Here is a 26602-nt window from a genome sequence, read left to right on the forward strand (position 1 = left end):
TTAACTACAAACGCACCTGTCTTATTTCTATTGGCTGGATTATTTATTTGCCATACAAATATAAGTAAATAAGTCAATGCCAATGAGTCCCCCTGAAATATCAAGGAACAGGATTAAAAAAAAAAATTAAACACAAAACTAATAGTACACTATATGGTTTAGAAAAGTATACCGTAAATTATCTAAAATCGATCGATACATATGGATATAGATATAAAAAGCACATCACTTACTTCTTCTTGGATTTGTATATGGGAGCGACTCCATCTTTGCGAGGCCTGCCCCTGGGTCTCTTGTCTGTAATGGCCGGGCTGCCTGCAGGGGTGGCCGCAGTGCTGCTGGCTGGAGCAGGTGAAGGTCCTTGGTCAGAGGGCTCCAGAGTCTTGTCCTCTGATGACATTCTGTTGGAAGGAATATATTCCTCAGTCATTTTGTTCATGTACTCTCGGATTGGCAACTTGGAAAACAACTTTCCTTTTTAAACAATTCCCCACAACGTACAAAGCTCAAGCACTGAATCTAAACATTTAAAAAAAGTAAAATGTTTGTCTGAAATTCTTTTTTTTTTTTCTGGCACTCAATGTTCTATTCAATGAAATAGCAGAAAAGGTGACGGACAACAAAAGGCTAACAGATGTATTGATCAAACAAACAACTAGATTCACTGTATCTAATAAAGCCTTCTGTTAAGACAGCTACAGCGGTCAAGTCCTGTGGGGCATTTCCTGAGAAGATTGCAAGACATGCTGCTCAAAATAACAAGGCATCTCTCTCCCCTGTGCCAGGGCCTGGGGCAGGAGGGGGATACACACTGGAATGTATTGATCTTGTTCCCCTGTGCCAGGGCCTGTGAGGAGGAGCAGGGGATACACACTGGAATGTATTGATCTTGTTCCCCTGTGCCAGGGCCTGTGAGGAGGAGCAGGGGATACACACTGGAATGTATTAATCTCTCTCCCCTGTGCCAGGGCCTGTGAGGAGGAGCAGGGGATACACACTGGAATGTATTAATCTCTCTCCCCTGTGCCAGGGCCTGTGAGGAGGAGGAGCAGGGGGTACACACTGGAATGTATCCATCTCTCTCCCCTGTGCCAGGGTCTGTGAGGAGGAGCAGGGGATACACACTGGAATGTATTAATCTCTCTCCCCTGTGCCAGGGTCTGTGAGGAGGAGCAGGGGATACACACTGGAATGTATTAATCTCTCTCCCCTGTGCCAGGGCCTATGAGGAGGAGGAGCAGGGGATACACACTGGAATGTATTGATCTTGTTCCCCTGTGCCAGGGCCTGTGAGGAGGAGCAGAGGATAAACACTGGAATGTATTAATCTCTCTCCCCTGTGCCAGGGCCTGTGAGGAGGAGGAGCAGGGGATACACACTGGAATGTATTTTCATCTCTCTGCCCTGTGCCAGGGCCTGTGAGGAGGAGGAGCAGGGGATACACACTGGAATGTAGTGACCTTGTGTGTTGGAATTGATTAAAATGGAAAGGTAATGGGAATTGGAAATTGATTTTAAAAAGGAATTTGAATTGAAAAACAGGAATTGACCCCAACCCTGATCTAAATTTAAGGAGGTGTTGGGAATTCAGAAAGGACCCCAAGATAAACCACGGTAAGTGCTCCTGTTTACTGTCTACCAAGAACTGGTAAAAAAATCTTGCAATTCAACCCTTTGTTGTTTTGTGATTTTAACATCATACGTGTAAATGTCACAACATAATACATAGGTGGTTTCTTCTCAACTTAATCGCTGGCTTGCATGAACTAAAACCTCACCAATGAATAAACGTGCCCTATTCAAATAGAACAAGACAACAGCAGGGGTTGGAAGAAAACTGAAATGAGTTTAAGTGTTGAAGGATGTGAAGAAAAACACTTTTCAAACGCAGGCGTTTAAATTCAGTCAATGCTTATCAACATATCCGGTGATCTAAATGCAACACAACACCAACACTGTGAAAAGTATCCATCTTGTATGATGTAACACCCCCAAAAAAAAACATTCCGGCATTGCTACAATTCACACCCAGCAGCACGCTGGTTCTAGAGGAGTTTCACCCATGTGTGCCTCCTTGACAGAGCCCACAGAAGACAAGAGACAACAGAAACCCTCAATCTGAAATAAACCACTGGATCTTTAATGAAAACAACCTCTCACTACTGATCCAAACAGCTGGTCACTGTTAATATTAAAGCAACATTCATTTCCTCTGAATCCAGAGGGGTTTGACTGTTTCTAATGATGCTGGGCTGCAGCAACAGCAAGAATCCTCTTTCCCCAAAGGGTTCTGCACGGCTCTCTGTGGATCGCTTAATTAAAAAACAACAGATTTCAGTAAACTCACCGCTTCTGTCTTGTATTCTGCATCCATGTACAGAATTCATAAATACAGTTTGAAATGGTTTACAGAAAAGCGTACACCACCTTATTGTAACACATCGGTGCCACTTCACACCAGTTAAATATATTTTGAATCCATTAACTTTCACACACTTAAAACCTGGACTCCTAGACACTGGCAACAATGTAAATGGCGACACACTGTGCACACATACCTGAGAGTTCATTTATCTAACGTTAATCTAATGGGCTATTATAAAACATGGACAGGGAACCGAGAGCATGATGATAACAAAGATGGTCAAGCTTAAATACATAACTTGTTTACTAGCACAAAAGCAGACAGTTCTATAAAGGGCACTGCCATTTCTTTAGCTTCATTTTCTCAGTTAATTCTCATACTGTAACAGCGATATAATAACAGAACAGGTATTATATTTTTCACTTCACTACCATTTTATGAACGGTGAAAGAACGCAAGAACTTGGAATTGTAAATAGGGAATGCACTACTGAAAAAAACAACATTTAGGGATTCAAAAGAGAAATCTACTGCAGCTTACTTGATTGCAGTAAAAAAAAAAACTGCTGTTCATTAAATGCAGCTCTCAGATTGTGGTAATGATAAAAAATGGTTTGGACAACATACTTGCTGTGGTGCACTTATCATAAATAACAGAACCAGCTCGCTGTAACTAACTTGTTTTTACAGAAAAAATAAATGAGCATGTAACACAGCCAGCTCTTATGTTTACATGTTAGTAACATGTAATCATAAGAGCTAGCTGTGTTGCATGCTCTCAGACCAGGATTCCACTAACTAACACTAAGTATGCCAGCAAGCCACTTCCAATATTATACCTGTATACAATTAAAGGACCCCAATGCCATACACACTTGCAAAACATCTAAAATATAAACATGCTGAGTTTATTGCAGTCATCAGCTGCATAGACTTATCATTCAGCAGAACAAGGAAGTACAACATTAAGATACTGTTTCAGTTTCACTTTAGCATCTTACCAAGTTGTTGCATTTTAAGCAGTTGAATATGGTAGCAATCAACTTGCTCCTAAAGTGGCATCCAACAGTTGGATTTGGTGCCCAATTTGTTTTTGTCTGCAGCCCTGTATAAGTCACAGCAAAGTCTACTGCAAAGCTGTGTTACTATTCTGAACGTGAAAGTGAACACTTAAGAGCTATTGATCGTTTCCAGGAGTTGTTCTTCAAGGCACTGAAGCTGCCAATGTTTAGCACCTAACTCCTCCACCCACACACCACCACAAGAAACACAAGGGGGGCTGTCTGTAGAACACAATTAGTGCTGCTTGAGTTCTGTGAAGACAGCCATATACGTTTTTACACCAGTAAGACTTGGGGTGAAGAGATTGAGATTGCAAGTTTAAACACTTGCAAATTCTAGACATTTAGCCCTGTGACTAGTGCCATTTCAATAAGGGATTTCCTTATTTTGCCAAGTATGATATAGTTCATAAGATTGTTTGGTTTAGTTCAATGCACAAACTGAGATCTAGTTTACATACAGGAGCGCATCTCAAGTTGAAGCAGGATAGTTTTTCAGATACCGCAATGATCAGGTCTGAAGCACAAGCGTAGATTTACCAACCTTACAGGAATATTTCCATTTCCCTGTTTAAAACTAACGAAACAAGGGGCTTGGCTTTCCTAAGACACATTCAAGCCTCACAAGCATTAATGAATAGAATTCAAACATACCTTTTAAGTACAGGACAAACAACGATAAGTGTTGAAAATCGCTAAAAAATAATTCACTGTTTCGAGTGCTGTGAACATTTTGAGTTGCTTGTCCCACTTAAAACATTTCTTCCAAATGGCTACTGGCGTATAGTGGCAGCAGTACATCCAGCAGCTATTAATGCAGTCAGTGAATGGATGTACAAGACCGGAAAAAACACAGCCAGCTTTAAAACACATAGGACACAAGTAACTGTATAAATTCTGCCCATCAATGCTCGTCCGATTTCTCATAGCATGTCTTAAGATACGGTTTACAAAGTATATTTCTTAATGTTGCCATTCTAATACAGCAAAGGACAATTTGGAAGCAGAAGTAAAATACATTCAAAAGGTGGTTCAAACCCCCTCATCACCAACAAACAAATGCAGAGTGAGTGAGAACCTGTAATCAGGTTTGCATGCGATACTTCCGACTCAATCCGAGTGAAATCGCTCAGGTTTCCATTCTCTAGACTGTGCTTTTATTTGTGGCAGATGTAATGTGTTATATAGACAGGATGAGCATGTATAGAGGTGAGTGGGTATACCGGTCTTGCGGTTTACATACCCCATGCACCGATGCTGATCCTTTTATTCTACAGCACCATTACGGTATGCAAAGGGGAGGGTTAGCTTAGTGTTCCTACTGCATGAACAAAGTGAAGGAAAAGGCCCTTTTCATGTGTCTCGTACAAAACAAGTCTCCGTGCTACTCAATGCTCGCCCCAAGCCCCACACTTGTACATTCCATTCACTTCTACCTTCCTGACAATCACCATCCTCACCGCTGTGTTGCCTTTGAATCTTTCTACTGCAAACATGCTTCAAACCAAGTGATAATACTTGCAGCCTTGTGAACTGATTACTTTGATAATGGTTTTGAAGGAAACTCAACGGCACAGAACACAAGTCTCAATGCCTCAATAGCAGCAACAAGTGACTGCCTTGGGGTGGCCTACTTATTTTCGTTATTTACAGTATTCAAACTCTTTTAGGCAGGTGAAGAAATCTTTTTTTTCTTTTTTGTACAAAGTCTGTATGTGTAATAATCATTAGTAACAGCACTAGAAGCTAGTGCTGTTACTAATGGAGTTGATACATGCATTTTATTTACCCTGTGCCAAAAATAAACAGCTCATCTCTGCTCTTAAATAATTACCTGTATTAGTAAATGCTCGTGTTTTAAGCAATATGACCGATCATTTCTTAATTCTGTTTACCATTCATCTAATTTATTTATTTATTTTATATCCTAGACTTTCTCACAAACCTTTGCAGCACCACTTTCTTACAGTAGTATTTCTCTCTTCTTTTGTAAGCCTTCATTTTACAGCTTGGATGATGTACTGTATACCGTGATATTAAGGTTACCATGGTATTTATTTTTGACCGTTACATTTTATATCGGCCCATCCCTAACATACTGGAAATTTACTGTCAGCTGGTCTTATTTCAGACAACAACTCCTATAAAAACACCTGAGGATTTGCTTGAGATGATTCCGTATCTCGCTCTTTCCACCTCTTCCAAAGGAAGGCTCAAAGCAATCTGTGACTGGTACCTATGAGTAATCATTAGTAAGCACTGAATCACTACAGCACTAGTCTTGCTAACTGCATTGACCCAGAACTGACATTAGGGTTGTCTCTTGGCATCCAACTCCAGCTTGCATGCTGTCCAAGTTTGATGTACAAGTTCACTGTCAGGGACCTGCAGGCAATCCTGGAGGCAAGCACTGTATGTTGGAGTATAAAACAGACTCGGTACACAGTAAGCTGCTGAGTGTCGGACGATGCAGCCGCTTTGAAGGAGTATAAAACAGACTAGGTACACATAGACACTTGGTAATAGGCAGAATCCAGTCATTCTCACCTATCCCAAACCAGTTTCAGGCAAAGTCAAATACCAACTGGAACAGCCACTCCACAAAGAGCACCAAACACTTACAAACGAGTCACACTCCCAAACCACAGCCATATCAATCCGCACAAAAAACATTTCACGTGTACAAAAACAGCCAAGTTAAACAAAAAAGGGGACAGCCCTGTAAAAATGGAATGTTAAAAGTCAAAGAAGTGAAGTGGTGTACGTGAACTATGGTTGTTCAATTTCAGTGCCACTCTGGTTCTTTCTGGATGAAACAGAGCGTTCCAAGCTGTTCTAAGTCAGTGTAGCATCATCACAATAACCTGGTTCCAATGGAACAGTTCTGGGGGCTGCAGTGCCCACCCATATTCTCTCTACTGCTCCCCACAGAGTATTAGGTGCCATGGATAATTGTTAGAAAGACACAGGCTGGCTCAATGCCACGCCTCACCTCATTGTTCAAGTTTGTGTAAAGATATAGCATGGACTCAAGGAAAAGTTTACAGTTACCAGTTAGCAATCCACCGCCTAATACTATATTTGCGCCGGCTACTTTATTAAAAATATTAAGATTATTTTCGGGTATTATCATTGTCCATTTTTTGTCATATTATTGTACTGTAAGGTAACATAGTACATAATAGCTATACATATGTACCAAAAAAAAGTATTCCTTTTGTTGTGATATCATAAAAACATGTACCGAGGTGCTTGTGAGAGATATTGGGGGTTCATGTATAGAGGCTGTATGCCTTTAAGAAGAAAGGTGTGCTGGGATATCAGCAGAACACTTGTCAGCTGATCTACAAATGCTTAAGTGCAGCAGTGCTGGATTATTACACTCTGGTTTCATGCAACAGTTAGGATGGTGACCAAACGTGTGCGAGTACTGCTGTGTACAAGAAAAATAAAAATAAAAATGGTTAAAATGAACAGCTGCATTCAAAAAATGTAGAACAGCAAAAAACAAAAATAGACGTGCATTACCAAAATGCCCTGAAAACTTAACATAAAGAAAACAATTAAAATGAAGCAATAAGCTCAATAATTAAGCAAAAAAGGAAGTGAAAAGGTTACCTTTTTTGTGAGCTCCAATAAACCTACGTTATCTTCCCCCAGTCAAATCGTACAGTTCCTAACTAAGCACGGTAATTTACCATAATAAAAAAACAGTCATGAAAAATAATTTAGAACATAAAAAAGAGTAACCAGATATAGTCAACACGTTGTTCAAATTCTTTGTCTTATTGTATATTTAAGGTAAGGCAAGTTTATTTTTCCGTTAAGTACCCCCGGCTATAATGATCTGCCATCTGGCTGACCCTGTATGTGTATATATATATATATATATATATATATATATATATAGATATATATCAGTGCCTTGCAAAAGTATTCAGACCCCTGACCAATTCTCTCATATTACTGAAATACAAATGGTCCATTGAAATTTCATTCTGTTTGATATTTTATTTTAAAACACTGAAACTCAAAATCAATTATTGTAAGGTGACATTGGTTTTATGTTGGGAAATATTTTTAAGAAAAATAAAAAACTGAAATATCTTGCTTGCATAAGTATTCAACCCCCACACATTAATATTTGGTAGAGCCACCTTTCGCTGCAATAACAGCTTTAAGTCTTTTGGGGTAAGTATGTACCAGCTTTGCACAGTGTCGGAGTGATTTTGGCCCATTCTTCTTGGCAGATTTGCTCCAGGTTGTTCAGGTTGGTTGGACGACGCTTGTGGACCGCAATTTTCAAATAGTGCCACAGATTCTCAATGGGATTGAGATCAGGACTTTGACTGAGCCACTGCAGGACATTCACCTTTTTGTTCTTGAGCCACTCCAATGTTGCTTTGGCCTTGTGCTTGGGATCATTGTCCTGCTGAAAGGTGAATTTCCTCCCAAGCTTCAGTTTTTTTTTTTAGCGGACTGAAGCAGGTTCTCTTGCAGTATTTCCCTGTATTTTGCTCCATCCATTCTTCCTTCAATTTTAACAAGATGCCCAGTCCCTGCTGATGAGAAGCATCCCCACAGCATGATGCTGCCACCACCATACTTCACTGTAGGGATGGTGTGTCTTGAGGCATGGGCAGTGTTAGGTTTGCGCCACACATTGCGCTTTGAGTTTTGGCCAAAAAGCTCTATCTTGGTCTCATCTGACCACAAAACATTTTCCCACATTGCAGCTGGGTCACTCTCATGCTTTCTGGCAAACTCCAGACGTGCTTTCAGATGGTACTTTTTGAGTAATGGCTTCTTTCTTGCCACCCTCCCATACAGGCCAGTGTTATGCAGAGCTCTTGATATGGTTGACTGGTGCACCATTACTCCACTCCCAGGCACTGAACTCTGTAGCTCCTTCAAAGTGATTGTTGGCCTCTCTGTGGCTTCTCTCACAAGTCTCCTTCTTGTTTGAGCGCTAGGTTTTGAGGGACGGCCTTTTCTTGGCAGTGCCTGGGTGTGATGCAGCTTCCACTTCCTGATCATTGATCCAACTGTGCTCACTGGGATATCCAAACACTTGGATATTATTTTGTACCCTTTCCCTAATCTATGCAGTTGTATTACTTTATCTCTAACTTCTGTAGAATGCTCTTTGGTCTGCATTTTCCTTCAGGTTCACAGCCTGACCAATGATCCTTCAACAGTGGGGTTTTTATCCAGAAAATGTGACAGCAACTTTAATGGTTCACAGGTGGAGGCCAATAGTAAGGTAATTGTGTCCTCGTTAGGGCAATTTCTTTCATCGGCGTAAACTGGGAGCTTCCACAGCACAGGGGTTGAATACTTATGCAAGCAAGATATTTCAGTTTTTTATTTTTCTTAAAAATATTTCCCAACATAAAACCAATGTCACCTTAAAAATAATTGATTTTGAGTTTCAGTGTTTTAAAATAAAATATCAAACAGAACGAAATTTCAATGTACCATTTGTAATTCAGTAATATGAGAGAATTGGTCAGGGGTCTGAATACTTTTGCAAGGCACTGTATATATATATATAAAATACACAAACACACACATCAACGAGACGGCACTGATTCGAGTGGTAAATGATATGTTGTTGACTTCTGACATGGGCTCGCCTTCTGTACTTGTTCTACTGGATCTAAGTGCTGCTTAAGACACCATTGATCATTCGGTCTTAATTAATCGCCTTAATCGGATTGTCAGGTACTGTCGTGTCCTGGTTCAGATCTTATCTCTCTAATAGGTTTCAGTTTGTTAAAGTCGAGGAGACCTCTTTTATGTCAAAGGTTACGTGTGGGGCTCCTCAGGGTTCGATTCTTGGCTCAATTGTGTTCTTTCTATATATGTTACCTTTGGGAAATATCATTTGTAGACACAGAGTTCATTTTCATTGCTATGCTGATGACACTCAGCTTTACCTGTCTCTCAAACAGGGTGATGTATCTGCTGCTAATATTTTGAATACCTGCCTTGCTGACATTAAACATTGGATGTTTAAAAACTTTTTAATGTTAAACTCAGACAAAACAGAATTGATGATAATGAGACCTCAGAAGCAATAGAAGAACATAGATGCATCTGATTTTCTACTCGACAGTCTCTGTACAGATTCTACAGCAGAGATAAAAAAAAAAAACCTAGGTGTCATTTTTGATTCAGACCTCTCCTTTGAATCACACATTAAAAATGTTACAAAAATTTCCTTTTTTCATTTAAGAAAATAGCTAGACTGAGAGGTATGCTTTCCAAGCACAATGCAGAGAGATTGATGCATGCTTTTATATCTTCAAGGATTGATTACTGTAACAGCCTTTTTGCTGGTATTAGTAACAATGTTATATCTCGGCTGCAACTTGTACAGAATGCTGCTACAAGAGTTTTAACTGGGAGTAAGAAACGAGACCATATCACTCCTGTACTGGCGTCCTTGCATTGGCTCCCTGTTCGATTTAGGATAGATTTTAAGGTGCTATTATTAACCTACAAGGCTCTAAATGGCTTAGCTCCACCCTATTTGAAGGACCTTTTAAAACCATACGTTCCTAATCGTCCACTTCGATCACAGGATGCCAGGCTACTTTCCATACCAAGTATTCAGAAACAAAACTCAGGTGGTAGATGCTTCAGTTACATTGCACCGGAATTCTGGAATGACTTGCCCAGTACTATAAAGGAAGCTCCTTCTGCCGATGCTTTTAAATCTTGTTTAAAACCACACTTGTATAGCTTAGCTTACGCAAGTTTTTAAAGTGATATTTTCTCGCTTCTATGTATACAACATATAATTGTATCTGTGTTTTATTGCTGATTTTATATATATATATTTTGTAAACGAACTCACCCACTCGGGTTCGTTGCCCCTTTAAAAATACGACCCAGGACTCAGAAATGGAGTTTTCAAGCGCTGACGTGCTAATTTTTAATAAACACAAAAATAAACAAAACACAAACAAACACCTAACTCCCACTGGAGCGCTAACTAAACAGGTTTTCCCTCACTACCTCGCAGGACGGCTAAGCCGTTTACCTGACACCGAACACAAACGCTAACACAGCACTTACTTCTTCTCACTGCTCGGAAGCAGAGCACCTCTCTTCTGCTTCCTTCTACTCAGCAGCCCTGTGCAGACAAGCTGCACGTCTTAAATACCCCGGTGCGGGTGATAATTAATCAATAAACAATTTAACAAAACAATAAAACAATTAAACAAAATGTGCACTTCTTTCGCAGGGAGGTATTAACCCCCTCCCTGCTGTCTCTCACAACCCTCTATCTCACATATCCCCCCCCTTGTCTTTACAAGACACAGGCCACGAGACGGCCACCTCCTCCCCTAAAACACAACCACCCACCCTCAAGTCCATAAATGTCCTTTCTTGCCCTCTTCCTCGGGCAGGCTTGAGGGTGGATCGGTCCACATCCCGGCTCAGCCAGGTAAGGACCGCGCACCGGCGACAAGGGGACCCAACGGTTCAACAGGGGCGACCGGAGCGTAGACCGTGGCACTGGAGGATGCATCAGTGGACAGAGATCTTCCCCTGGGAACCGGCGCAGTGATGTCCGATCACCCAGGGGAAGCGAAGCAGCGAACAGGGGGAGCGAAAGCGACATCTGGCAGCAGCCCAGCGACGTCTGGGTGCTCGGGAAGAGCGGAGCAGGGACCCAGGGGAAAAGCTGTGGCCAGTGCTGCAGACTCCTGGGCTCTAGGTCCAGCGCAGGAAGGTCCGGGAAGACCGGCCGGGTGTCCTGGAGCAAGGGGTGAGGGACTGGACGCAGCGGTGCCGGACTGGACCGTAGGGGCGGTGGTCGGGGCTGTGGTGGAGGTATGCTTTTCACCTCCCCCCTGGGCTCCGGAAGCGGCGGCTCCTCCCCTCTGGGCTCCGGAAGCGGCGGCTCCTCCCCTCTGGGCTCCGGAAGCGGCGGCTCCTCCCCTCTGGGCTCCGGAAGCGCCGGCTCCTCCCTTTCTGGCTCTGGAAGCGCCGGCTCCTCCCCTCTGGGCTCTGGCAGCGGCAGCTCCTCCATTTCTGGCTCGGGAGACTGCGGAGCTGCGCTAGCCTGCTCCCACTTTTGGAGTAACAGCTCCAATTCGGTTGGCTCCCTTCTTTTCTGCGGTGCCAACCCCATCTCTCTCCCCCATCTCTCAAGTTGCTCTCCTTGAGCAACGGCATTCTTCGTGATCTGCTCGATCATTTGTAACAAATCAATTTTCTCTGGGTCGTAGGGGCGCCCACACTTTCTGCCACCATATGTAAAAGAACTCAGCCACTCGGGTTCGTTGCCCCTTTAAAAATACGACCCAGGACTCAGAAATGGAGTTTTCAAGCGCTGACGTGCTAATTTTTAATAAACACAAAAATAAACAAAACACAAACAAACACCTAACTCCCACTGGAGCGCTAACTAAACAGGTTTTCCCTCACTACCTCGCAGGACGGCTAAGCCGTTTACCTGACACCGAACACAAACGCTAACACAGCACTTACTTCTTCTCACTGCTCGGAAGCAGAGCACCTCTCTTCTGCTTCCTTCTACTCAGCAGCCCTGTGCAGACAAGCTGCACGTCTTAAATACCCCGGTGCGGGTGATAATTAATCAATAAACAATTTAACAAAACAATAAAACAATTAAACAAAATGTGCACTTCTTTCGCAGGGAGGTATTAACCCCCTCCCTGCTGTCTCTCACAACCCTCTATCTCACAATATATATATTGTGAGGAAGCAGGTGGAGTGAGACAGCAGGGAGGGAGTTAAAACCTCCCTGCGAGAGAGAGAAAAGATGTGCGAATGCACTTGTTAATTGTTTTATTAATGATTATCCGCACCTGAGCGTGATGGGGCAGTTTAAAAGGGGAGCAGTCAGTCTGCTCAGGGCTGCTGAGGAGAAGGACATGGAATGGAGTACTCTGTGTCCTAGCAGCCCCAATGTAAGTCCTGTGCTGTGTTTAGCTGTGTAAGCGTGTGTTTTGGTTGCTACGGGTAAACGGGGTATCCGTCCCGTGTTAGGAAGGGCGTTCCTGTATGTTTAGTTAGTGCTCGTATAAGAGCTAGGTGTTTGTTTTGTGTTTTTGTTTGTTTTATTAAAAGTGCGCGGAAGCGCTGAACGCTATTTCTGTGTCTGGGTCAATTTTTAAAGGGGCAACGAACCCGAGAAGGTGAAATCTTTCACAATATATACACACACACACACACACACACACATACAAATATATATATATATATATATATATATATATATATATATATATATATATATATATATATATATATATATATATATATTGTAAAAGAATCGCACCTCTCCGCGGTTCGTTGCCCCTTCAAAAGCACCAACCCAACACACACAAATGGATTTTTGAAGCGCGGTTGCGCAATTTTTAATAAACACAAAAACAAAATAAACAAAACAAACACCTAGCTCTCTTTGAGCACTAACTAAAACAAAACAGGAACCTAAAATAAACAGGACAGCTAAGCTGTTTACCTGTAACAAAAACAAACAGAACAGCACACACAGAAAAGGATTCACTCTACCTTTTCCCTTTTAAATTACAGCTGTACCCACACACCAGCACAGTCGGGCTTCTACACTCTTCAGCAGCCGCCCAGCTGCTATCCTTATAAACGCTGCACCTGGAACTAATTTTCAATCATAGCCAGGTGCAGGTTATAATTAACAATCAAACAATTAAAAAAAAAATTAAACGATTAAACAAAACAAATCAAAATGTGCCTATGCACATGTTATTCTGCAGGGAGGATTTAACCCCCTCCCTGCTGTCTTACACAATATATATATATATATATATATATATATATATATATATATATATATATATATATATATATATATATATATATATATATATATATATATGTGTGTTTTATTTTATGTGTTTTATTTGCTGATTATATATTTCTATGTGTGCTCTATTTTCTGATTATATATATTTCTGTATATAAAATCAATTATATAATTACCAATATATATAATTACCAATATTTTCCATCCTATGATGCACGCTTGAAATTGATATTATATAACGTATGCACTAAAATAAAAAAAATGTTTAACCAAAGCAACGGCCATTCTTCGTAAAGTGTACTGTAAATTCCAGCAACAACGTGCATCAAACCGTTTACTTTCCATGACTTTGAACTGCACCTTTTACAGAATACGGTTTTATTAAGGACAGCTCCTGGAAGTAATTAATAAGCTTGATGAAGTTATGCTTTTTGTAGACAGTATACCCTATTATAAAATGCATTGTTATGCAGAACTTGAACCAGATCCATTGGCACTTTTCTCCATTTTAAGAATGGCCAGTTATGTGGAAATGAGGAATCCCATTTTAAACAGACAGGAGTTGTACTGTTCCACAGAAGACGCTGCTACCTTACTCACTAGCTCTGCAAACATCTTTGTTCCCCAATGTTTTAGAGCAGTGCACCCCGCAGCAGAAAGCAGGACTTGATTTCATTTGTGTGTGCTGGGGGGGATTTCCCCTATATGCTGCAGCCAATGGGGGGGGGGGGGGGATTCCAAAATTTTAGGGGGGAATGGCAAAAGAAAAGGCACTTTTGCATATAAAAAAATAAAAAAATATATATATATATATATATTACTGCATCATTATTCACACTGGTGTTGCTTTAAAATAAGAGACCTAACACTCCAACTGTTCATTACTGTGACACAGAGCACTCTCCATTGCTTTTGCTACTGCCTGATGTGAAGTTGTTGCATGCAGCAAAAGAAAAAGGCGCTTTTCTTTTTAACCAATGCTCCATTTTTTTTTTTTAAACTTTACACTCAGCCCTGTTTCTATCTATTTTTCACTGTTTTCATTTATGTATGTTTAACTACTGGATAGTTTGTACTGCATGCATGTAACATATCAAATGAAAGGTCAAAACAGAAGGGAGACCACATCTAAACAAGGGCAACAACTCAGGTAAGACAACTATTAAATGTATTTATCTTAATGCTAGAAGTCTCAGAAACAAAATGTTAGAACTTGAAGCTACTGCACTAACAAGTAACTACGATGTGATAGGTGTTACAGAAACTTGGTTGTCTGAGAGTGATGGAGACGAATATAATATTAGTGGGTACACACTATATAGGAAAGACAGGCAGGACAGAAGAGGTGGAGGGGTAGCGCTATACATAAGAAATAGTCTTGAAGCCCAGGTGTTAAATCAGGACAAAGAAAACAATGCAGAATCAATATGGGTCAGAATAAATGGACAAAAATTCAAAAGGGCATAAAAATAGAAGCATGCTATAGACCGCCAAATTCAGACGCTAAGCAAAATAATCTGTTATACAATGACATTTGAAATGCGTGTTGAAAAGGAGAAGCCATACTAATGGGGGATTTCAACTTCCCCCGTATAAAATGGGAGAACCCGGTGGGGAGCACGACAGACAAAATTGAAATGGTGGAAATGACAAATGACTGCTTCCTAACACAATTTGTCAAGGCACCAACTAGAAGGGAGGCATGCCTTGATTTAGTCTTTTCAAATAATGAAGACAGAATAACTAAAACAGAGGTCAGAGAGCCATTGGCAAACTCAGACCACAACATGGCCTCATTTGAAGTATTTTTTAAAACCCCAAAAGAAATTACTAAAGCTAAGGTTTACAATTTTAGAAAAGCAAACTATGAAGGTATGAAACAGAGACTAACAGAAGTAGATTGGAGTAAAATAGAGAGAACATCCACAGAAAAAGGATGGCTGTTTTTTAAAAATGTAGTACTACAGGCACAAAACAACTACATCCCAAAAGTAGACAAATCTAAATCTAAAACAAAATGGCCAAAATGGTAGATCAATTTAAAAAAATATTCAGCGAAAAAAGGCACTTTACAGAGCATATAAAAGGGACCAAAAACAAAGTACTCAGAAAGAGTAATTAGAACTGCAAACACAAGTCAAAAAGGAAAGAAAGGACAAGAGAGAGATAGAAATCAATATTGCTAAGGGGGCTAAAACCAATTCCAAAATGTTTTTTCCAATATTATAACAGCAAGAGAACATTCAAAAGAGGAGGCTAAATGTCTAAGAGACACAAATGGCAAAATCATAGATGAAGAAAAAAAAATAGCAAATATATTAAATGATTACTTTTCACAGGTTTTTACAAAGGAGGACACGGACAACATGCCCCACATGTTGACCTGTTCCTATCCAGTTTTAAATAACTTTAGCATAACAGAGGCAGAAGTGTTAAAGGGACTAGGAGCTCTTAAAATAAACAAATCCCCTGGGCCGGATGAGATCCTCCCAATAGTACTCAAAGAAATGAAAGAAGTTCTTTTTAAACCGCTAACCAAGATCATGCAACAGTCTCTTGACACAGGGGTTGTACCGAGAGACTGGAAAATAGCAAACATAATACCGACCCACGAAAAGGGAGACAACACCGAACCAGGTAACTACAGACCAATAAGCCTGACTTCTATTATATGGAAACTTATGGAAACTATAATTAGAACCAAAATGGAAAATTACCTGTATGGTAACAGTATCCTGGGAGACAGTCAGCATGGTTTTAGGAAATGGAGATCATGTCTAACTAACCTACTTGACTTTTTTGAGGGTGCAACACTGAAAATGGATAATTGCAAAGCATACAACATGGTTTATTTAGATTTCCAGAAAGCTTTTGACAAAGTCCCGCATAAAAGATTAATTCTCAAACTGAACGCAGTAGGGATTCAAGGAAATGCATGCACATGGATTAGGGAGTGGTTAACATGTAGAAAACAGAAAGTACTGATTAGAGGAGAAACCTCAAAATGGAGCGAGGTAACCAGTGGTGTACCACAGGGATCAGTATTAGGTCCTCTGCTATTCCTGATCTACATTAATGATTTAGATTCTGGTATAGTAAGCAAACTTGTTAAATTTGCAGACGACACAAAAATAGGAGGAGTGGCAAACACTGTTGCAGCAGCAAAGGTCATTCAAAATGATCTAGACAGCATTCAGAACTGGGCAGACACATGGCAAATGAAATTTAATAGAGAAAAGTGTATAGTATTGCATGCAGGCAATAAAAATGTGCATTATAAATATCATATGGGAGATAAAGAAACAAGGACCAGGGGTCACAAATGGAGATTAGATAAAGGGGCATTCAGAACAGAAAATAGGAGGCACTTTTTTACCATTGAACCTCAATATGACATGAACATGGGGGTGAAGCTGAGCTTCTGAGCTTTCCAACGATACTGCTCCTTTCAGTCTAGCCGCTCTACAATGACGGAGCAATAGGCTCAAAACGAAACCTAAGCTGTGAACTCTGTCACATGATGAGAGGCTTAACTTCAGGCGATTGTGGCTACGGTACCGCACACACACACTGAATACGTCTTTGGAAAGCCAGGTAGGTGGCTTTTACAGTGCCCGAGTAATATGTGTGTAACCTTTGGTGCGCTGGCGCCCCAAAATGAATGGGGCTGAGTTTTAAGAGTTAAAGCAAAAATCACCGCTTGTAAAACACCTAGATAGACTTAATATTGTCCTTTTTTTTCAAAACTGTTTACTTACTGCAGTGTACTGAGTTTCTATAATGCTTGAAGATAGCGGCCGAAAATCTCGTATGAGAGAATAAAGCCTTGCGGCAGTTAAAATATCCAGCACTACTTTTATTTATTTATTTTAACCAGAACTACCTCAGAACGCGGATCATAGTGCTTTCGTCATTGACACCACTTCCTTATAGATTGTTGTAGCGTTTCAGGCATTCTAAATTGGATGAAAAATACAATAGCTTGGTGTCTTAAAATATCTCTGCGGGATTTTCCCGCACTGGAAGTTGCAGATATGCGGGAGCAACTTGGAAAATGCGTGACTCCCGCAATCCCACGCTGAAATTCAAGCCCTGGAAAGGAATATGCACTGGAAACTGTCCTCAGGGCATCAGATGATTCAAGTGCATCTGACAAGCACTCCCACCTTTCACTTCCCGGGCTCGGCACCTCTCCGAAATCAACCCACCCTGACCCTAACAATGAGTTTTGCCCAGCTTCAGTTTAAACGTTCAAAAGCTAGTCTATTCCTTAATTACAAAGACACATTATATGTGGGTTATTACCAGGGATCCTAGGAATCCGTTTGCTGCGGGAAAAAAATGATTTTCTATGCAGTCGGAAAATGTTTTGTTTTACATTTGCAAAAATCATGCAAGGCTTTTTTTGGTTGTTTATAACCAAATCAATACACTTGTCACATATAATCATCAACACAGGCAATTTTGCTTTAAATTTAGTAAACATACTTGTTCAATAAAACTGCTTCTGGTGAACCGTCTGTTTTAATTGCGGAAAAACGCAGATTTTTTCTTTTTTATTATTAAAATCAAGAATTTGGGGTTTTTCTTACTGTGGAAAACTAGGATCCCAGGTTATTACACATTATGAAGATTTAAAACATGTGTATTTGACATACAAATTGTTGACAACAGTTTTAAATGTTTTGCCAAAATTCTAAACAGTAGTAATAAATCAATGCAACAGTTCCCCAGAACTTGGGGAAATTGGTGTGGAAACCCTATAAGGACAAGTGAAGGAACCATCTTTAGACACATGTGCATGTTCTTAAGGTGAATATTTTAATGTTTGCATATTTTCTCAGGCTCAAAATCGACTAAGCACTTATTAAAATGTATTTCAATCTCTAGTATATTTCACAAACACAGTTAGCCTCAAAGCAGTTCTGCTGTGTTTATTGAAATGACAGGATGGCAGCTGCACAGAGACCCAGAGCTCCTGGTGACACAGGCTGCACCGGGGAACCACAGCGTCCAGCCCTCCTGCTTCTATAAGGGAGTGTCTGCATCACCCACAGGGTCCAGCCCTCCTCTTCTATAAGGGAGTGTATGCATCACCCACAGGGTCCAGCCCTCCTGCTTCTATAAGGGAGTGTCTGCATCACCCACAGGGTCCAGCTCCCCGGCTTCTATAAGGGAGTGTCTGCATCACCCACAGGGTTCAGCTCTCCTGCTTCTATAAGGGAGTGTCTGTATCACCCACAGGGTCCAGCCCTCCTGCTTCTATAAGGGAGTGTCTGCATCACCCACAGGGTTCAGCTCTCCTGCTTCTATAAGGGAGTGTCTGTATCACCCACAGGGTCCAGCCCTCCTGCTTCTATAAGGGAGTGTCTGCATCATCCACTATCTGCATTGTCTTGTTTTAAGTGACAGTCAAGCTCAAAATGTAAAATCCAAAAGACATCTGTTTGAACTACAATATGTAGGATGGAGGAGATGCAAGTGATTAAAATCTACACTTTGTACATGAAAAGAGAAAGCAATTACAAATGCTAACTCCACCCAGCTAACTGTGATTCTTTTAATAATTTTGTTAGTTTAAATATGTCAGTTTGTTTGACTTGACTACCAGGATGTCTGTTAAGCTTTACTTCCTTGTTCATCTGGGTCAAAGCATGTTACTGGAAAAAACATGGAAATATTTAGTTAGCTGCAATAACTTTAATAGAAAATAGAAGATGGCCATATAGGTTTCAAGCACAACTATCCTCAGACACCACGTCATGTGTTTTAATGGCTGTACAGCAGTTAGCAGAAAATCTCAAAGATAAGAAAAGTTAAATTACCAATCAAGTATGCAAAAAAAAAACATCTGCCACAGAACTGGACCTTCTCTTGCAAGGGTTTAGTCTCCTGTTTTTCACACAGGAAAGTTTACAGCTCCTAGTCACGTAAATATTAGGGGTGGCAAATGTTTAGATTTGCCTGAACACTGAATCACATCAAATTCAAGATAAATCAGAGCCTGAATAGAACACATTCAGGGTGTTTTCATTTCGCCCTTTCAGTCCTGGCAGGACCTCAAGATCTCGCCTTATCTTAGCAGCATATGCTAACCTCTGCCATCGTAAATCACTTTGGAACCTCACAGGACTCCTAGGTCCCAGTCTGAGGTAGTGTAAAAATATATGTAACAAAATATATACATTTGTCCTGTTCTCACGCATACACAATAAAGGAGTTTATTCTTCAGCTCAACAAAAATTCAGGAGTAAAAGGGTTAAACATTTGTAAGAGAAGCCATCATAAGAAAGGTGTTGTAAACTACTACAACTTGCATTCTTGTAACACTGTGACTGAAGAAATAATGAACAGTGAATAAACTGGCCAACATCGTACACTTACTACTGTGCATTCACAGTTTCACTTTATTTGAATTTCCCGCTATTACATTCAAAAGAAAAAGGCGGCACAACAGAAATCCATCTGCCATGAAACCCCTCAGAGGGTCTCTTTCACAGGAGATAGCTCTCACTTCTTTACGCCATCCGGCTTCTTGACCATAATTTGCTTTTGGCGTCTTTTTTCTTTCTTAATCTATTTTACAAAATCTGAAAGCAAGTGAGTTGTTACCACGTTCCTGTTTGTAAACACAACTTCAGAGACTTGGAAGGGGGCAGATTTGAAGACATCAGGCAAAGGGGCTGAACTGCAAAACTACTGGATCCGTTCTGTGTCACCAGAGGAAACATGTGCCAGATTGAAGTTTCAGGCACTGCTTTTATACAAATCATAGAAAATGAAGTTTGAGCGTTGCTCTGTGTGCCGCTGCTTACAAAACACCCTATGCTAAGTCTCCGCTGTAATTAGAGCCTATATTTTTTTCAATAGGATTTTTTTTTTTTTCTTCAACTTCGTAACAGGAAACACGGAAGGTTTATTATGGCACCCTACAATAAAACGAACCATGCTGCATATCATTGGAACATGCCCAGGGCAGTAAAGGGTTAATACTATTATGTTTCATTAAACACTTACTTCACCCACATGTTTTTCTACCACCTTTAACTACCATCTAAAAAGGAAATGTACCAGTTTCCAAGCAGCCAAGCCCCACAATCCCGGCGCAATTTAAAGGGCTTCTTGTGCAATACAAGAGCTGGTTCTTTTGTTGTTGCTGATGTTTCTGGTGCTCTCTGTGCTAGGTCCCTCCCCGTACGCCACAATTTCTGCTCCCATTTCTTCTGACTGGCGATTACACTCAGTGGACAAGCAGCAGGCCTCACCCCAGCTCTGTCTGATAAGGGCTTCAGCATGGGCGCAGTATGTAATGCCATGGGGCCTATTATAAGATAGCTATTGATTATCAGCAGCAGGCAATGGTGAGCTCAGTTTGAAATAAATATCGGACAATGCATACACACTGTATACGAGTGCTCTCTGTCCTCCTTAGTCTACACTGCCACAAGCTTTCCTCACTCATATTAAATATGCGCACAAAGAAGTCTCAATTGGGTCTGACTGGGGCAGTCCTGTCATACAGGAAGGAGGCGGCTCCATTGTTGAAAGAGACCATGTGAAAGATTCAGATAGCCTTTGTTGCCAACTATACAGCTGGCCTCAAAGCAGGTGCAGACATTGGCTGGCACAGGTCATGTGCTGGGCCAATAGAAATTTAAAAGTAGCATGGCTAGAATGGAAAATAAAAATGAGTTGTGGAATAGAATACATCTCAATGTTCCCAGCTCCAGACAGCAAAGAACAAAGGGCTCTCAGCTGGTGTCTAGTGGAGTCCCCTGTACAGAGTTGAGGTCAGGTTTTTTTTTTTTTTTTCTTTCTGGGTTTTCTTTTTAAATTTTTTTGGTAAGGATGAACTGTGGTTTGTGAGCAGAAAAAAAAAATATCTAGTTTTATATGGAAATGCCAACCGTGGTGTGCATGGAACACATTGTAAATTAGACACTGCATACTTTACCATATAAAACGTGGTTGTTTTTTGCTTACAGCAAGGTCAACCAATTTTTCAGTGGGTGGAAACTGATTTATAAAACGCTCATTATTTTTATTGTACTTTGCAATTAGTTAGTTGATAGACTCACACGAGGAATAATGAATGTTTTACATGTAGTCTTGTACACAATGCTGTAGTACTTCATACATAGTCTTTCTGCCCTGTAAAGCCACTTTCACACTGGCACTCCTACCCAGGTTCTGGCCACCTGGGTCACAATCCCACGTAGTGTGAAACCACGTACCTGGGTTGTACCCGGTTTGACCCGTGTCCCAGCAACCCACCTCAGTATGTGGTTCTACACGCTTTGATCCGGGTTCCGCGAGACAAAATGCATGTCGACCATTTATAAGTCGACTAAATAAACAGCCACGCCTGCGTGAAGGTTTCACTTCCACAAGGAACGTTTATTCTGTTTAGCCATATTTTTGTTGCTTGAGACACAGCATGAGCCAGACTGCAGCAGGGATGAAGAAACATTTGCTCTAACACACACGCACTCAAAACGAAGTTTAAATATGAACTGTCCATTCATGAAATGCAAAAAATTAGTAACATTTATATTTTGAATGAGCTCCATGTTTTTGTTTTAAAAAAAGACAAGACTTTGGTTTGTCTAGTCTGCATTACATTTGTCTGTGGCTGGCAACAAAAACAGAAGACAAGCAAAAAATATGAATTAAGAAACTGAAAACTTCAAGCAGCACTCAGAACCACCCTTAAAAGGTAGAGAGCAGTATAAAATAAAATCTATTACAATGCAATTGAAACTACATGCACTTACTCCAGTATGTTTTAAAGGCGTGCAAGCTGCTTTGGGTCTGATTTTTGTAAAGTGGGAGAAGTGGTGATGCACAAAGAAGCCCTTAGTTCCCAACCACTTCAATCGTTTCTCAATCAACCTTACCTGCACAATGGTTGGGTAGTCCCTCCGGGATTCCACGATTGTGGAAAAAAAAAAAATCACGTAATGTGCTCAAGGAGAATTTTCAATTTTTTGCAAAAAAACCAAAACTCTAACATTTGCTCCCTACTACCACTGTACATGTCACTAGAGCGCATGCACGCTATTTGTGTAGTGAGAATTGTGGCGGGTTTCAGTTCAGCCATGGAGAGATTCCTAAGGCCATCGCTGAGCTCCGGAAACAAATCTAAATTAGCACCGAATACAACAGCAAAAGATAGGGAACAAATGAAACATGCAAGTCCAGAATTTCCAATAACTCACCGTCATAGCTTCTGTTAAAACGACAGAAGACCGTGACAACGACCATGGATAGACAAACAGTGACTACTGAAGATTCGAATAAAGTAAGATTATTATTATTATTATTTTTTACAAAAATATTTCATAGTGAAGCGTTGTTCTGTTACTCCTATGTGAAAGTTCAGTGAAAAACAATTGAGACCTTGCTTGTACTCCCTATGTTGCAGGTCCTGAAAGATATCACTCTAATTATATATGGAAATACACACGTTTTTTGTATATGGTGTAGTAACATGAATGCTCAAAAAGGAAGGGGCGACGAACTATATTTAGATATTATCCGAATACTTGGGATGACTTAACATTTTTTTTATTTTTATTTTTTTAAATCATTACTTTCCCATTTGTTTTGTGGTATGTGATGGTAGCACTTTCACATTGTCACCTTGGTCAAAGAAACAACAACAAAAAAGTTTATCAGCCAATCAGTGTCGCCTGTCACTGTTTCCAAGCGCTTGTCAGCTTCCAAACTATTTCTATGTGCTGTGTTGATGTGGATACGTTTTAAAATTACAACATTTTGGTGAACACCACGTTTCTAAAAATACCCTGTAATACAAAAATGCTCCAAGCCTAGTACACATTTGTAAAACAGTGCATTTGTAAAAATTTACCAATGCTAATTTGAATCCCAGTGCACAATACAATCTTATTTTGCTAGGCAAATGTTATTATTATTAATGTGATTAAATAGTCATATGTTTTGGCCATAACTGTATTTATTTAAGAAGTGTTTTATTTATATTTTAAAAAAATGGCATCCAATAGTCAGTGCTGTAAGAGTTTTAAAACAAGTGAACTCTTATTGTATGTGGGTTTTTTTTTTTCTTTGATTTCCATAAAATATGGCAAACATGTTTGTTATGTTTTTTTTTCTTCAGATTTTAGTAATGTAATTTAAAACAAAAATGTAACTAACTGTGGCTTACTTTCTTATTTATTTACTTGCTCATTAACACTGTTTTTCATTTAAAAAAAAAAAAAGTGATTGCCGCAGAATTTTGCAGAAAACACTTTTCTCGTTGCAGATTTTAAACTTTTACCGCGGGCTTCCGTGGGGACTAGTTGAGGTTGTTTCATGTAAACGCGTCATGTGGTATTTCCATTCGTGTAATTAGTTTGATGAGCAAGTTTTGTTTCGCTACACCCATAGATTGTTCAGCAGTCCGGTTATGCGTTTTTTTATTCTAATGCATATTATTATTATTAGTTGCTGATTTTGCAAAATGTTCTGACGTGGTGACTGCTCATTGTCTAGGGAGCAGACGCCTTGTCGCTCGCTTACCCCACCCCTCATCACAGCAGAGGGAGAGCAGTGCTTACTGAAATTCACGCAATGCATTTCTGTGCTGTTTAAACAAGACAATGTTGATTAATACGTGGCCCACCTAACACTCCAACCGAGTAAATCTTTTCAAATTGTAGACCCTAAACTGCATTTCACGCTGTTGAAAATGTTTAGACGTCTCACTACAGTCTGTTGGGTTTCATGTGTGAACCCTGGGCAAATCTCCGACGCATATTAATAATAATAATAATAATAATAATAATAATAATAATAATAATAATAATAATAATAATAAAAAAGAAACTGTAGTTACTTGGAAGCAGATACTTTATCAGAAACATTATTAACGCCACCTCAACACCGTTGCAGTACAGAAAGCACGGTACGTGTCTCGGTGTTGTAGGTAATATAACCGACCCTAAACAAAGAGCAAACAAGCCAAACAAAAATCAATCTGCTTGTCAAAAAAATTTGCTTCTGAAACAAGAGCTGTGGATAAACGGGCACTTTGGCACTTGCAAATAATTTAGTCTTCACCTTTTATTTGGCACGGTGTCGTTGACCCTCCATATTGGAGCTGAATTCTGAGTCTTCCGCAGTCCCGAAGCAAAATGTAAAATCAAACAAGTCTAAAAAAAAAATCGGTTAATACTTTTTGCGGTTTCTGTATCAACAACAACAAAAATCTATGTATTAGAAGAGTCGAAATACACTTGAAAAAGGTAAAATTTTACCCTGCTTTCACTGAAGAATCAGAAATATACACAGCTTGTAGCCTTTCATTTGTCACGAAATAGATGATTACTGTAAACGTTAAATATTCGAATTAAATGTTAGATGTTCTAAATACAAAACGTCAGTTCTAATAAATAGGCATTTAAAATACAGTAATTTGACAAACGAAGACCAAAAAAATAAAACACGCCTGAATAAGGTTGCTGTGTCAAGCAGCCTGCATAGCAAAATACAATGGATCCTTGATCCTTGACTTATTACAGTAAAATCATGATTAATTTCACTAAACTTCAGATAAACAAGAATACGTGTAGCCCAGCTGTTTTAAACTGAAGTTATTAACCTGTCAAGTCGGTTAAATCGTAATAATGATTTACATAAATTGAGAAAAAAAACCAAACAAAAAACAAGAACACAATTCTCAAAGTAACTTGATGCAAGCAAAAGTAGCCCTTACTATAATGGAGCAGAGAAAGGAAACCGATGTATCCAGCACCATAACCAAAACCAAAAGTTCATCAGCGATTATTAAACAGACGTACAGTTCAATCTTACCTCTTTCACCCTAGAAGTGTGGAATTATTGCCTTCATCACCTTTATTGTCATCTGCGAAATGGAATACTTTTATTTTGTATTTTTTTTTTTTTTTTTTGGAGGGGGGTGGGGGGGAGATTTTCACTCTCCAGCTGTAGCAATAAAACAGAAACTACCGATGCAGTATGTGCGCCCGAAAAAACCACATCACATATTCCAAAAATGCTATCTTCTAAGTTAATGAAAAAAGTGAAACGGGGTCAAAATGTAGAACCCAATGTGTTCCCTTTAACCAGCGTGTTTACCCTTTCCAACAGTAGACTGTCAAACAAAAAAGATGAAAAAGCCGATCTGTTGTATTCCAAAAGTATCTCCTGTTAGTTTTCACCGAAAAAAATATTGAAATGTATCCATATCCTTTGGCAGTTTCGAAACAAAAATAATGGTGGAAATAACCAAGGAAAATAAGAAACCCCTTACGACATGAATGCAATTCTTTTTTTCTTTAGAGCTCGCAGCCAACTTGCACCAATAATAAACCCTCCTTGCAACTTTTCTTCAGCATTCGATTGGATGGAAAAATATTACTTCCGTCGATTTTAGCTACAAATGTTCCTCTTAAATCAAGAAAAGAGAGTTTTCCCCTTAAAATTGTGAATTTAAAGTTATTGCATTCACTCCATCATGGTGGCCATGTTTGAGCGAGACCTAAGCACTGCCTGTCAACAACCCTCTGACAAATAGTCCCCAATTAAAAATCAAATAGCCCGTCGTCTATGGGAACGAAGCTCCTAAAACAAATTTAAAATACACCACAAAAAATTATATGACATTTTCAAAAATCTGTGTCTGTTTTATGATACGAATTCCCAGAAATATTGTTTTGATAACAGACTCTCTGACCCTGCGGAGTGATACATCGCAGCACCATCCAGGTAAAGAGACTTTTTTTTTTTTAAAACCAGCAGCTAAGTGGAGAGTCAAAAAATGTAATAGATTTCGGCACACGGAGAGGAGTTTCATTTTAGCCTCATAGAATTGTCAAAGTTGTTGTTATAAATACGATTGTAGGTTTGTTGTTGTTCAGAGGAAATAAACAATTACTGTAACAACACGTATGTTATCAAACAACCTACTTTTTGTTTTAACTGTAATTTGTATAAACGTTACATTGTATACTCCCTCCTCCCTCTAGTGATATTATTACAACGTGATCTCCCTGCTCGAAGACAGATCCGCAGAATTAAAAGTAAACGGCAAAATAAATCTTTAACCACGAGTTATCAATATTTAATATATAAAATATATATATAAAAAAGACCTGCAATTACGAAATGTCTTATCTCAGAAGTGGTACAAATTGTATTTTGTATTTTTAAAAAATCCATTAAAACACTCATTAGTAAATCGTTTTGAAAGCACTCATTAGTGTCCAATGTGTCGCATAACATCCATTAGGATAGTAGTAGTTTGAAGACTAGTGGGAGAAACACGCAGAGAAACCAATACTGACAACCGTTGTGGTTCAAGGTGAGG

General features: G+C 39.7%; 1 protein-coding gene across 16 annotated transcripts in view; it reads right to left on the reverse strand.

Annotated features, from left to right (window-relative positions):
- The window catches only part of LOC117394699 (histone-lysine N-methyltransferase 2C-like), a 147718-nt gene extending 121722 nt beyond the window's left edge, over nt 1-25996 (reverse strand). For all 16 annotated transcript variants that reach the window (XM_059018926.1, XM_059018942.1, XM_059018939.1 and 13 more), the window contains exons 1-2: nt 25087-25996; nt 234-401 (exon numbers count right to left, since the gene is read on the reverse strand). In XM_059018926.1, coding sequence (XP_058874909.1) covers nt 234-400 — 167 coding nt within the window. In that variant the 5' untranslated portion in view covers nt 401; nt 25087-25996. The remainder of the gene's footprint in view (nt 1-233; nt 402-25086) is intronic.
- Nucleotides 25997-26602: the final 606 nt, after the last annotated feature.

The sequence above is a fragment of the Acipenser ruthenus genome, chromosome 3 (genome assembly GCF_902713425.1).
Source record: "Acipenser ruthenus chromosome 3, fAciRut3.2 maternal haplotype, whole genome shotgun sequence".
In the NCBI taxonomy this organism is placed as follows: domain Eukaryota; kingdom Metazoa; phylum Chordata; class Actinopteri; order Acipenseriformes; family Acipenseridae; genus Acipenser; species Acipenser ruthenus.